The sequence below is a fragment of the Eretmochelys imbricata genome, chromosome 7, assembly GCF_965152235.1.
Source record: "Eretmochelys imbricata isolate rEreImb1 chromosome 7, rEreImb1.hap1, whole genome shotgun sequence".
In the NCBI taxonomy this organism is placed as follows: Eukaryota; Metazoa; Chordata; order Testudines; family Cheloniidae; genus Eretmochelys; species Eretmochelys imbricata.
The window spans coordinates 7387231-7402261 of record NC_135578.1 but is presented as its reverse complement, the minus strand read 5'-3'; the positions used below and the strand labels follow the sequence as shown (position 1 = coordinate 7402261).

At 40.8% G+C, this 15031-nt stretch overlaps 1 protein-coding gene across 3 annotated transcripts in view; it reads right to left on the bottom strand.

The window, feature by feature from the left end:
• Nucleotides 1-15031, bottom strand: part of SLC25A26 (solute carrier family 25 member 26) — a 146475-nt gene that overhangs the window by 38773 nt on the left and 92671 nt on the right. For all 3 annotated transcript variants that reach the window (XM_077821286.1, XM_077821288.1, XM_077821287.1), the window contains one exon: nucleotides 8235-8279. In XM_077821286.1, coding sequence (XP_077677412.1) covers nucleotides 8235-8279 — 45 coding nt within the window. The remainder of the gene's footprint in view (nucleotides 1-8234; nucleotides 8280-15031) is intronic.

Here is a 15031-nt window from a genome sequence, read left to right as displayed (position 1 = left end):
AAAACTTTTAGTATTTATTTATTTTTTATTTTGTGGGCCTTTAGAAAGGCTGGCAGAGTCAGAAAGGGACAACTTTACTTTGCATTTTCCATTTGTGATTTACATTCTCCATGGCCTTTGGTCGGGTTCACGCACAGTTGCTTTATGAAAATATACTACAGCAAGTGCCCCAAACACTACAGCTTTAAATAGAGCTTTGGGTCATTATTATAGAAAACTATAGTTCTTTTCATAAGGGCAGAAGTCAGGTAGGGGAGGGAAATCCTAATTAAAAAAATATAAATAACCTATAGGCAGATTTGCAAGTTTTACATGTATAGTGGAAAAGCAAAGGGCCAAAGACATATTTAAAATATTCTCTTCAATGACGTTTTATGTGCACACGTACAGTACATGTGTATTTGTCTTGCGGAAAACATACTGACCCAAGCATGGGACAAACACCATGGGCTAAGTTCTCTATTGGGATAAGCATTTTGCACTTGCTCATGCCAGCAGTGAACTTGGCCCTATATCTTAAACCCACACAAATCCCAGATACACTGAGAGACAAAGAACAAAAAGTTGGCCTACTTGCCACAGCACATTTCCCATGTTAAGTGTTTCATGCCTTTTTCCCATCTGCGCGCCAGCTTGATGCAAACTAAAATGGATACACAAAAACCTGGTTAAGGAAAACATCTCCCAAACAATGGGTCCATAGCAGTGTATAATGTACCAGTGACGCTCAGATACTATGGAGAGGATGGCCATATAAGTACTTGGGTAAGTGGGGAGTGGCTCAGAAAAGTGGCTTAAAAGTTAAAACAACTTTACTTCAAACTAGGGCAGCTGCACCACTGCTACCTGTTTATATAAATACCTGCTCCATCCATGCCTGAGCGAATAAGCCATTTCAAATAGCTACATAGTTCTTTAGGCTCATCTGGTACAAGCTAATACCTAGAAATCCAGTGTACAGCACTTCGGGCCAGGCTCTGATACCCTTACCCTGAGTGGTACCTTCCTCCACCAGTGGTCCCACTGATTTCAATAGCAGTTCATTGACTTCAGTGGGACTACTCATGGTCAAAGACAGACGAGTAAGTGTAGCACAATCTGGCCTTTTGTCTGTTAAACTGTGAGGGTCTGTTTTATGTCTCCCTTTTCAAATAACGCATTGACATTCCAGGGCCATCCAGCTTTTTTCAAAATGTGTCCAACTCTACAAGGAATGATTGCATGTGTTTCTCTCCCTTCAGTGCAGATGGTGTGCTGGAATGCCTCTGACAGTGTTTAAAGGCCATGTGAATGACTGCGATTATGACACTAATAATGTAAGTTTTGTTTGCAGAACAGCTGTTGGCTTCATTGTTCTTTTGTGAGAAAAATGTAGCCGTTATGCTAATGGAATGCAGGTTCCTGATTGGCTGAAGGTTACATCATGCCTTGGAACAGTGCACTGCAAATTGCTTTTCGTGATGCAGCACCTAAGCAAATGGCAGACATATTAATGCTATTTCATGATTAGTCTTAATCCCCAAATCAGCCTGATCATTACTCAAAGAGGGAGAGAGGTATGGGAGAACACTTATAATCTGAAAGGAAACGCTTTAAAGCTAGGACTAGGTTTTATTTATTATTGACTTACATGTAACTGAGTACAGTAGAAAAGAAATGCTAGGCGAGTTCTCAAACTAAAAAGTAAGGTGGGCACCTAGCCACAGCCCAGGAAAACTATGTTTAGGCTCAGTTTGGCAAGATGCTTATACTTCCCACTCTTGTTAAAACAACCGAGGGTTGGTTTTCAGTTTTAGAAAAGTAGTTTTGGTCTTTTGCTTTAATGGTGGGAGCATTTCATATATCTTAACTCTTCTTAAAATTACAATCAGAGGTATTTTCAACTTGCTCGAACAAGGATTAGAGCTTCCTCTCCTTCAGTGCAAACCCCAGTAAATGACCTTTCCACAGTAAATCTGAGAGAGGCTAGAGGTGGGAATCTTGCCCTAAGCCAGCCATGCCACTGTCTCTATTCAACCCCATATTTATTTCTTGCCTAACACAGGGACTGGGAGTGAAATCCTGGCCCCAATGATGTCAATGGCAAAAGGCCTACTGTTTTCAATAGCGCTAGGATTTGACCGCGGGTAGCAATCAGTTCAGGATTTTAAAGGGTTTGAGGTTATATCCCAGGATCATCCAAGCAGTATAGTCCATGGCAGCCTTCATATAGGGGTGAGGGGTAAATGTAAATGGGTGAGGACCTTCGGCCTGTGCTATTCAGGATGTCAGGCAAGATGATCACAACAGTCCACTCTGGACTTAAACATCTATGAAATGCCTGGTCCACCTCAGAATCAGACTGTCAGATACAGGACACACAGAGTCCTGGAATGTTTTGTTTTGTTTTTGCTTTGAAAAATAAAGTTATTTTTTTAAAAAGCCATTCACATGGTCTTCCCTCCTCTGCTCCCACCTGCTCCGCTTCCGTCTCACAAAACATCAGGGGAATTTCTCAGACTTACAGCACCACGGCGGGCCTACACAGACAGCCTTCTCCATTCACAGCCATGCTAGAGTAACTCTTGCTGGGCCCGGAGTGCAGCCAGCATGTGCGGGGATGAAAATCAAGAGGATTGAGGTGTGTTTCCCACGACAGAAGGGCTCAAGACACAGATCCTGGTGGGCTCAGGGGTAGCCAGCCATGGAGCTGTTAGTTTTCTTCTTGCCATGGCTTCCCTAGGAAGCAGTCATTTCTGATGAATAGGTATTGCTGTGCTCAAAGCCAGGACTCCTCAATTCTGACATTCGAGTCCTAAATATCTGTCCTCGAACTGATGTCCTATATTTCTACATCACCAATTAAATAATTGAGGAAGCTAAAATTTCTTCCAAGAAGGCTTTCTAAAAATATAAAAATATGTCGGATAAGATATTATGAAGCAGGCAAAACCAACTAGTGGAGTTCCCAGCTCAGAGGAAAATATCTGTCATTGTAAGCAGAGAAATAGCTACTGCAACTACTGTGACTCAGCACGAGCTTTCACTCCAAAGATGTGTCCCTGCAATCTGAAATTCCTGTATGGAATGAGACACGTGGTATTTCTGAGCAAGTTACATACCCATACTGGAAATGCCAATGCTCTGTACATGGGACTGCATCTTACATTACCCCAAAGCCAAAACTGATGGAAAAGGCAGCACACTTGGTAAATGGGGTGCCTTTCAGAGAGCACGTATGCTCTGCTATCTGCACTGGTTGCCAGTTGGCTTCCAGATAAATTTTAAGGTGTTGGCTTTGACCTAGCAGTTCTAGATGAAATGGAACTGGCCTATTTAAGTGCCTGCCACTCTCCTAGAGCCAAGACACCATAGTGGCATTCAGCAGAAGTGCTTACCTTAGAGTACCCCAAAATTTTTGTTGTATGGAATTTTAATATTTATCCTAATGTTTGTTGTGCTTGCTGTTAAAATTTCAATGAGCATTGTAGAGTTTCCACCTTTCTAGTTTCTTATATATATTAGAAGGATCTTTTTTTTAAATGGAAGTAAAAAACACCATAATATTATACCTCTGTACACAGCGGGAGGGTTTTAAATGTAGGCAATAGCATTGGACTTGCTTTACTTGTAAGAAAACCAAGCAATATTTGTCTCCCAATAAAAACATTAGATGTATGAAAAAAAAGTGACAGTGGTTTCTTTACTTTTTTTTTCAACCTTTCAGAGATATCAGGATTTAAGAGAAGGGTACACTCATCAGCTAATTCCAACCTGTGTACTCATGCCAGATACCCACATAATTGGAAGTCAAGCCTCCATATTTCACATTTTCATCAATAAATTCATATCTTGCCAATCATTTCAATATGCTCTTTGCTAATGCCCATTTTATGAATAACCTTATCTGTGTGGTATCCTCTCTCTCTAATTGTCTATACATATTATAGTGCCATGATATGCAATACTCTACATTTCATGTAGTACAACCTGTCAGTATTTACAATTATGATAGTGCTGTGCTTATAATATGGCTAAAGACCTGCCAAAAGAACAAATATTAAGTAGAGGCTTAGTGCATGGCTGCTTGGGGCAAAGCAAAGACACAGAACGGGATATAGATACATATGATTTACCATATGGGATCAGACGACTGCTTCTTCAAGTCTAGTACCCTGTCTCTGGCCTTGGCCAACACCTGATATCTCATTGGAAGGAAATCCCTGCTTCCCTTCCAGGCATCTAGCTAATTGTGCTCTCCAGGGAGGTGAGATGTTTTCCTTGATCCCTGCAGTAATTTGCTGGTGCACAGACGCATGAGACTGAGTCACCAATGACTCCGTTTATACAACTACAGATTTTATTAATGGTCATAAAATCATCCAGCCACAATATCTGATTCCCTCAGCCACAGCAATGAACTGACCCTATACGCCTCGTACACTTATCATTACTTAGAGTGTTTCACCTCCCTTCACAACCAACCCTTTTAATACAGCCCAGCATAGCCCCTTAGACAATAGGTGGACAACCCGCATCAGTGACTGGATCCCCAGAGACCACAAGCGACAGCTGGGGAGCCCGAAAACGCGCTGGGCTGATCCCATGACAAAACTCTTTGGCCAGAAATGGAAAGAACGTGCTCGCGACAACGGAATGGTGTGGCGGTGACTTGGGTTTGCAGAGGGACGGACGAGGACAAGCCGGACAAAGGTGACTCAATAATTTGAGTTAAGGTCTCTGTGTCAGTGCTTTGTACTGCCTCTCCTGCTCTTTGCATTCCTACCTGCTATTTACTGTTCCCCCCCCCCCCCCGAAAGAATTTGTGAGAAGAGCTGCCGCTGAATCCTATAGCTGCTACTCCTCAGGTGCTCACAGGTGACTATTGCTTTAGTATTTGTGTGTGCTGGGGGGGGGGGGGGGTTTCAATAGTTTAATTCAATCTTCTGCAATCAGTTACTTCTACAGCCAGAGCTCCTGCTTTCACTGCTGTGATTTTGATGTGACAAACCTCCAGCTCTTTATCAAGATGCTGAAAAGGAAATGACTGAAGCACGTGCAAAGAATTTTAAGATCCCTACGCTCAGTAACAGGTTGTTATTTGTAGACCAATATACTGAAACTGGGCTATGGTACGAGCTATCCAGTCTAAGTGTTGCTGGAAATATCCACCAACCTGTTTAGATTACCTATGATGTCTAATCCTAAAAGGCTTGTTTATTTAGCCAGCTAAATTCAAACTGTCTCCTTTACGGCCTAGGTTTTAAACAATACATTTTATCACCACAACTACGTGAACGTTTTTTAAAACAGCTTTACATTCTGTGAAGAGCTACATCATGTTCCTGCTTTATGTGGTTTTGGAGAGCACAGTGCCCTTTTTTCATACTGCCATGTCTAGTTTCCAGAACAATGCTACGGCACCAGCAATTACGATGTCACGACGTCAGCTCTATGGTATACGAGTTCACTGAAAGCTGCTCCTGTACTTTGGCATAAAAACAGATTCCTAATAAGGTAGCTGAAGTTACCCTGTGCAACAGGACAATTCCCAGATACCACACTCAGATAACATCACGATGAGCACATTGTGCTGGGATTCCTACAAAACACTCAACGGCTAGGCAGCTGGTGTGCTGCTTATTACACCAATCCTCAGTCTCTCATTGTTACCTCATGCTCCCCCACCCTCACCTTTTGGCTCTTGTCTTATCGTTTGGTGGTAAGCTCTTTGGGGTAGGGACCATCTTTTCTTTGTATATGGGCGGCTCCTGATGGGGCCTTGACTGAGGCCTCTAGGCATTACCACAGTACAACAGATAATAGGGATTGGTGTGAAAAGCACAGACATCTCATTTCACCAGCACAACACCTGCACTGAACAAGGGTGCCGTGGCACAACCCATGAAAAAGTACAATCGCCAGTACCACGTTCCATCCAGCACCAGAAGTTAGTCCAGAAAGAGTCAGAGCCAGGCTGGTCTGGGGATGTGCTATTTAAATGCCTCTCCTGGGAAACCTGTGACTGTGAGGAGCCAGAGAGCAAGTCCCAAGCAGAACAGCTGTGGTGGGAGTAAGGAGAGGACTGCCACTGCCCCCTAAGCGCATCATCCTTACCCCAGTTCGGACTCACTTGCAGCCTGCAGGTACAGTAATGGTGTACGTTGCAGGTACAGTAATGGTGTACATTGCAACTCCTGCTTCTATTGGGGTGAGGGGAAGTATCTGACCAGGTACATGGAAGTTAAAGTTGGTCGAAATTTTTTGCCAGAAACATTTCCTCAATGAAATACAGGGAAACAAGAACATCAATTTTTTTGTTGTGGAAAAATAACGACAATATTGACAATATTTTCTTGTTCTTCTATGGGAAAATTTTACACAAAATGTTTTATTTCCACTGGAAATCTCAGAATTATACATTTAATCATTTCTGGATCAAAGTTTTTCAGATCTTTTCATACTGCAAAATTTTTCAGTGTTTTGACATTTTGTTCCATTTCATAGAAAAACCAGATGTTGAAACATGAGTGTGTTGGACTGATATGTGTCTGTACAGGTCTACATTAACCTGCTAACTCCATTCTGTTATCTGAATGCCATTTTGATTACAATCCATTATATGTGCTTTTACTTTTGGCACTGCTGAGTCCCATCTTGAGCTTAAATGCCCAGGAGATGTCTATATCTCAGGAGTGGGAGTTAGAGGATCTTCACTGCAAGAGCATGCCTAGAAGCCCAGAGCTTGAGCAGTTACTGGCTTCTGTCCAGACTCAGCGAGCCTAAAAGCATATGGAAGTCAAGGTTTGGGTCTAATGCAGCAGCCTGGTGAGCATCCAGGGTTGTAACAATCAGAATTTCCCACAGATGGAAATTCTGTTTTCCAACCCAGCTTTCAGAGGGTTTCACAGAACCAATCCTTCAGTCCTGTAAGGACAGGATAGCTCAAATAACTGATAATGTATCTTCTTTTTCCTAGGTCACTGGTTTGAACTGAGCTCTGGCTGCTCATGAATGAAAATTACTAGCATCTGCCAGCTGTTTGGTGGGTATTTGAAATTATTTTGTGGTCTCAACCAAGTTCCAAGTGGGTAAATGCCTATGTCTTCGGAACCATTGGTACAATTAATATAATTGTCTCTCAAGGAAGAATGAAGTGTTTCAGTCATTTTTGAATCTGGACTATTCATCAGTCCTAGAACTGCTTCCTTTGGAACAAGGTCCATGCACACTGATGCTGCAGTGTAGGGGAAGCTAGCACTCCTACCGCTTATTGTGCGTCTGTTTTGTAAGAAGAGGGGACTTCACTTTACAGTGCTGTCATCCAACAATTTCCAGGAGTCCAACTCACTTAATAATAATAATATTAATAAAAAATCCCTCCACCCCCCTCCATCATATAAATATAAAATCCTACCACAACATTTGCAATGATCTGCAACAACACTTTGCACTTCTATTCTGCCTTCTGTGCAAGGACATCAAAGCACTTTACAAGTGTTAGCCTCCCAATCTACCTTGGAGGTGCAAAACTAACAGCTTAACCATTTGATGAGAAAACTGGGGCACACAGAAATTACATGACTTGCCAATGGTAAGTACACAGGTAGGAACAGAGCTCTGATCTCATGAACTCCAGTTCTGTGCTTTAAGCACTAGACCATGAGTCCTTCTGTTGGACAGCAATTTCACCTTATATAAAGAATGCAACCAACTGGAGGGATAACATTCAAATAAAGTTGCATCATTCTAGAAGATTGCTCTATTAAAGTATCTTCTGATTTACAGATTCTTTAAACAGCCTTTCAAATAATTGGTACAAAGCCAATCAGAACACCAATGACATATTGTGGGTGGCTCTTGGCAGCAATTTTATTTTTTCAGTCTCCTCTGCACAACTCAAAATTTCCTCTTTGCCTTCAGGAGTGAGATGTTGCAAATTCAGACAACACTGATGGCTCCCAGACAATTTTAAATCGATACAATTAGGTAGGACAGCAAACAAAACTTCTGGGGTATTTATCGTCAGTTCAGAGCACTGGGATTTGTTTGCACGGCATATATTAAAGCTTAGATTGCTGCCATTTTTTAGACATCCAACCAAACAATTATCATACGCAAAACTAGCTTTGTACGTGCATTCTCTGAAGTGTCCATATCTGTTAGGTAAGCTAGCATATAGGTAAGCTACCATACAAGCTTCTAAAATGTACACATTTCTAATGTCACATCCTTGACACACTAATGGGTCTTACCTTTAAGGCCTCCCAAACGGGAAACTGCACCAGAGAGAAAGGAATCTGGAGGGGGTAAAGAAAAAAAAGTCACAAAAGCAAATTAGTTTGGCATGTTCCTTGGCTGGCTAAATTAGGAACAGTTATTGTTCACTCAGCGAACTGTAGCTTATTACATTTATAAATCTGTAAGGATTACTTTATGTACACTGCTGTTAGAGGACTGGTTTCACTAAAGCAGTTTTTACTTTGTTTATCACGTTCCCTGCTGAGAGGTTAATGTATTTTTACCAGGGTGGCCTGTAAGAGCAATAACTAATATGATCTAGTGCCGGGAATTTCTCAGTTTGACTTTTAGCCAAAGAAGCCATAAAGATGGTTCAAGCACCACACCACTCAGGCCACAAACACAGCTTGATGAGGAACTGTCGGATAACATGCACTGTCACACACAATTATCTAAAAGTGGAGGGACGCTTAGTGTCTTAAAGGGACGTTAAAAATGGCATAATGAGGTTGCAAGTTTATCGTCTCTGTTGTCCGAAATGGATAATTAATTATTATCATTATGAGAGAGACAAGGTGGCTGAAGTAATATCTTTTATTGGGCCAACATCTGTTGGTGAGAGAGACAAGCTTTCAAGCTAGGCAGAGTTCTTCTTCAGCGCTGTGTAAGCACGAAAGCGTGTCTCTCTCACCAACAGAAGTTGGGCCAATAAAAGATATTACCTCACCCACCCTGTCACTCCAATATCCTGGGACTGACACGGCTACAACAACACTTCATATTATTATATTTATATATTTGTATTTTGGTAGCATCTAGGAGCCCAAGTCACAGATCATAACCCAACTGTGGTAGGCACAGGACTCCAACACAGAACAACAGGACGGTCTTTACCCTAAAGAGTTTTCATTCTATGTATAAAACAAGAGACAACAGCTGGAGGCAGACAGAGAGGAGTACAAAGAAACAACATAATTACCACCACTTCTGATAAAATGCCAAGCCTCAGCTTGTAAAAGCTTCCAGTATTTAATATAGACAATAGCTGTCTTGTTAAATCTATGGAGTGATATAGTAAGATGCAGTATAATTTAAGTAACTGTAGATTATTAGAAACATTCATTGTGGATGTACGTAAATCTTATTAAATCTAAATTACATGGAAGTTTGAAATGGTCCCTAAACATTACATTTATCCAACATCAGAAGAGTTAGAGTTTGTTTTATTGTGTTGCAACTAATGATTAATAAATGAGTCTATTCCGTTAATCTTCCAGGCAAAACTTAGCTTGACAGACACCTGCCACAGAAAATTTGTTATCTATTCAGGCAGGAAATGGCAGTGAGATGAAATCAATGCTGATGCTGTACACTGAGCTGACACACTGAAATCTCAGAGGAAGTTTGTCATCTTGAACAAAGAGGACTATCCCTTGTGGCATCTCAAAGGCCCAAAAGAAAGGTCAAACCTGGCTCTTATTTATCAGGGCCTTGAAACTCTAGCATAGCACTTAAATTTCTTTTTCGATTTTGGGTGACAAAGTCCAGTTATTTGACAGAAACGCCTCGTAATATATTTATGAGAAGATATAGAGCCACATGCTGTTGCATCGTTGTCAAATGGGAGTTAACTGCACCATTTCCTTGCACTGCAGAATTAAAAGTGACATAACCTTCTATCATCTACACCAGAAAAGAGAGATAATAGCCATCATATTTGCTCCAATTTGTTAAAAAAAAAAAAAAAAAAAAAAAAGGAAATGCACTAAGTTCAGTTTATACCAAACAAAACAGGCCTCCTAACACATACACAATCTCAAATTTCTTCCTATTGCACTTTGAGTACTAAAAAAAAAATCTGTTAACATGAAGACAAGGGATGCTCTCAAAACAAGGTTTGTTTTATCTCTATTACTAATTAGATGCATTTCAAGCAAATGGAAAAAAGTTTAAAATTTCTATTTGATTTCCAAAATGTCAGGGGGTGGTTTAGGGCTCAGATTCTAAATGGTTCAAAGTCAACGGGGTTTGCACAGGCTTACAGATCCATCCGTGAGAAGGAGCTTGCTGACTGGGGCCTAAATCCTCACCCAGCCCTCACAAATCCTGTTTTAATCGAATTTTAAACTTCCCCAGAGATACACTAACATTACATGTTCTGAAACTTTTCAAAACAAAACCTACATTCTGGCCCAATCTACTGGGCAACATCCCTTTAAAAACACAGTGAGCGCACCAGAGTAGATTAACATATAAAAAGAGAACTTTCTTTAACCATGTAATTCATATAGTGATAAATTTATTACACTTGTCACAAGCTTTTTACAGTGAATTGAAGCGAGAAACCCCCTCACTTTGAAGACACTTCTTCCCTTGAAGAACTGTGATTTGATTGCGTTTGTTATTTTCCTTACAAAAACCTTCAGATGCACAACAGAATCACACCCAGCCAAGCAATGATATTTGTGCCTGAAATAACCTAAAACAACAAGAAAAATGTGGTTCACACATGTAGAGAATTTTCTGCCAGCAAATATGAAACTCTGGCGAGCTCCACCAAATCTCTCATTTGATGTTCACATAAAATAGACAGACAGTATCCGTTCTCATGTCTGGCTTGATGTTCTATAACTGTACTGTTTATTCAATAGAGTTAAACCCTACACCAAAAAAAAAAAAAAAAAGCAGCTCCCATACATCTGTAAAATTATTATTCTAATGTTTAATAGATGGACACTATAGCCAGTTACTCGGGGCCTGTATTTTTTAATGTTCAAATCCAATTTACTGCAGATTTTTATTGTTTTCAAAGATCTGCTTAATTCTCCTGAACTAGGTGGATTTAAAAAAAAAAGGTTTCAGAGTAACAGCCGTGTTAGTCTGTATTCGCAAAAAGAAAAGGAGTACTTGTGGCACCTTAGAGACTAACCAATTTATTTGAGCATGAGCTGTAGCTCACGAAAGCTCAGGCTCAAATAAACTGGTTAGTCTCTAAGGTGCCACAAGTACTCCTTTTCTTTTTTTCTTTTTTTTTTAAAAAAAGGGGATTTTATATTTTTAAAGACAGTGATTTTAAAAAACGAACACTGAAAACAGCTGCACCCCAGAGTAACAGCAATAGAAAAACAAACTCTCGCTTTTACAATCAAACTGCAAGTGTGTTTCACCTAAGAGTTGAGAAGCTTTCAGCAAGTGAGACGAATTTAAGGAGGAAGTTAAAAACACTGCCAGACGGATGCATCAATATTGAAAATTGAGGTAGTACTTATACCCTTCAAAGCAATAAAATAGCGTTTTGATTGAAGCAATTTAAAATTTATCAGGCTACAGTTACAAAATGTGCCCATTCGATGCTGATAAATCTGTGATGTTAAATCACAAGCTGACAGCACCCAGAGGGAAACTCAGCAGCCAGACAGCAGAGGTAGCATGTTGAAGGAGCTACAAAGAATAAATAAACAAACAAACAAACAAAGCCAGGCCCTTCAAAACTGGAATCCCCTTCAAAATGCAAGAATTCTTCTACATAAAGAGAAAACAGATGTTCGTGGCTGGAATTTGCATGTGGCTTTATTCTCTACTAGGATACAATAAAACCACTCTTCGGCTCGTCCTCTGAGTCAGAAATTAAATGGTGGCCTGGCATATCTATTCCAGCTGTGCCTTCCTTTCCCAACTTTTATTAGCAATATATTAAAAACCTAAAAAGCATAAGAAATGAAAAATCATGTGGTATGTTTTCTCAAACCAATATAAAAACTACAGATGTTCTTACTAATCTGCAGTGCATGTTTGTTTATTCAGGTTCTCTGTGTGTCTAATTCAGCTGGGCTTTGCTCTCCGAATGATCTGTTTTTACAAACGCAAGAGCAAATACTAAGAAAACAGCCAGCGGAGACAATAAAATCACCTAAAGGAGGAGATAAGGGCTTTCTTCTCTTGCACGGGTCTCTTTCACTCTTTTGGGCCCCCATTCAGCAGAGCCGTGTGGTTAACGTGAAGCACCTGAATGGCTGCACAGAATTCAACAGTTTAGGGAGCAAGGGGGGTCTTTGATCCTTGGGAAGTGAGTGTGCAGAAGCAACATAGCTACTGGTTCCATGGGGCTGTATTGATGGCTACAGAGCAGGCCTACTGCTGCTGCGAGGCCTGGTTTCTTCCTTGTCCCCACCCAGACTTGAAGATCCTAGATTCTGTGTAACCCAGAGACTGAACCAAGGACCTCCAGAGCTGAATGCATGAGTCTCAACAGCTTGAGCGCCAGGTTTTCATCCTGAGAGCATCAACAGATTCACAGTCTCAGTGAACAAGGCACAGAGCAGAACACAATCTCAGCGGTGGGTTAAATACTTCCCTTGGACAGAGGTAGCTCATCCCGAGCATCTGAGGCCCACAATAGTTCAAATCCAGGATGACTCTCCACGTCCGTGACAGCCACCATCTTGGCCAACATTGGGGATTGTACTAGGGATGTCCAGAGCTGAAAACGTGAGTCTCTATAGCTCAAGCTAAAGAGCCAGGTTGCGTAGCAGGGGGCTATAACAGACTCAAATCCTTTCTGAGTCTGGCACAAGGGGTGACACATAACCCACACGCCAGTGAGTTACATTCTGCAAAAAAAAGGGCAGTAAGACCCAGTCACATAAACGGCTCTCACGGATACCTTTATGGCACGTTTATCATGTATTTATTAGGAATAGGATATTTTCATAACTCTATTGCCACTGAAGCCAATGGTAAGAACTCCCACTGGCTTCAATAGGAGCAGAGTTAAGCCAACACTTTTAGAAAGTATCACCAACAGTCTCACTTAAAGGCATTTGTACACATGGCATTTCCACTCATCACTGTAGTACTAAAGCATATGTTTGCAAAGGGTGCCCCTCACCGTGGTATCTGGGCAGCAGTTGTCAAACCGGTCTTAGCTTCCTATTTCTCCACTGTAACCACATCTGAACAGTGTAAGGACACACTGTAGTTCAGAGTTTGAAAAAGAAGATAGAAAATATTCCATAAACGTATCTAGATTACAACTGTATACTTCCATCTTGAATAAACAACCGTTTTTTGTTTGTTTATAACTGTATTTAAAAGAAAAATGCCTCCTTTATACGAGATGGTTCTTCTTTTACGATAGGTTCAAGTTGCAGTCATATAAACAACCCTGTTTCTCGGCTGAAGTTAACACCAAAACATTTCAATTAATAATCATAGTAAATCTGTTTCAGTGTCTTCTCCTCTTAAAATTCTTCACGCACTTATACAATCTATCTAGATTATGATCAACTGACATTCCACCTATAAATATACTTTCTCCATAATAGGATTTGAAAAGATAGTATGAAATGACGTAAGCCTTTCACTTGGCCATGTCACAGGTCACAGCAATAGATGTGATTATATATAGCGTGGTATACAGCATCCTGATTGAAGGTGATGGTGCATAGCGGCAATGCACAGCCACTCAACATACCGTCCTTAAACCTGTTATTGTCTACATTCATTTTTACATTCAATTAATACTGCTTGCCAGGCTCCAGTTGATGCACTGCAGACTCCACAAGAAACCTAACAAAGATAATTTGTAATTTTAAGCATGACCGAAAGGCTGTCAAACTGTAGATGTCTTTACTGCAGTTTTTAGAGATGAAAGGATTTAGCATAGTGAGAGAACACTGGTAAATAAATGAGTGAAGTCTCAGTTAATAAATATTGATGCGCTTAGAAACAAAGGTTTCCAACAAAGACAATAAAGCAAGTGGCAACAATGGCCAGAGATTGAGAACTCCCTCTGCCCCTGTTCTTCTAAAGAACATGTTTAAACACAGGTCCCACTGCAGTGATTTCCAACACAACTTGGCCAGCCAGCATAGGCAAGAGTGTGCAGAGTTAGAACACTAATTGGTAGCCATGGTCCGGCATGCGTAACACACCAAGGAGGCATGTACGCTAATGATCTTTGGAAATTCTTCCACCACTGGTGTAGCACAATGGCACTATCCCTAATACGGGTGCTGGTGGGCAACTCGAGATGACCCGGTGGTAAAAACACCAGTATAAATATTGCCAACATTAACTTTTACAGATGATTAATACTACAAGCCAGACTCCAGTTGATGCTTACACAAGAAACCTACCAAAGGTAATTTGTAACTCTGTCTTTTGAACCATTAATGTTAACCTTTGTAACTGTTTAAGCTAGGAAAAGGGGTGCAATCTTGTGTTCTATGCACAGGACAGGGACACAAGAACTCCTAAATTATATTCCTGCCTCTGACAGACTTCCTCTACAACCACAGGTAAAACACTGCATCTCTCTGCCTCAATTGCTCTATCGTCACATTAATATTACTCACCATCCGTCCTACATGGGTGTTTTGAATATTCATTAGCTGGCATCTGTAAAGTCTTTTGACAAATTAAACACTCTATGTGGCAAAGTGTGGTTTAATTTGGTTGAGAGCCTCTATTACACCCTTATCTTTTAAGCTCATGTGCAAAACTGCATAAAATGGGTGTGGTTTTCTTTTAAAAACCACTGCTGCTAAGTTACAAAGGGATATCCTCGTCCAGTCCTCTTCTGGTAGAAGGATGGTTAATAAACATACAGTCTCTTTATGGAGGCCAGTGTTGAAAAGTGAAGGGGAAATATGTGAGAGCTCCAGCACAGATATATGCCTGCCCCCAACATGTGGGGAGAAGAGAAGCACTGAGGCAGATATAAAACTTAAATACAAGAGAGACTGAGCTAACAGATTTCAGAGGGGTAGCCGTGTTAGTCTGTATCAGCAAAAACAAGGAGGTGCCACAA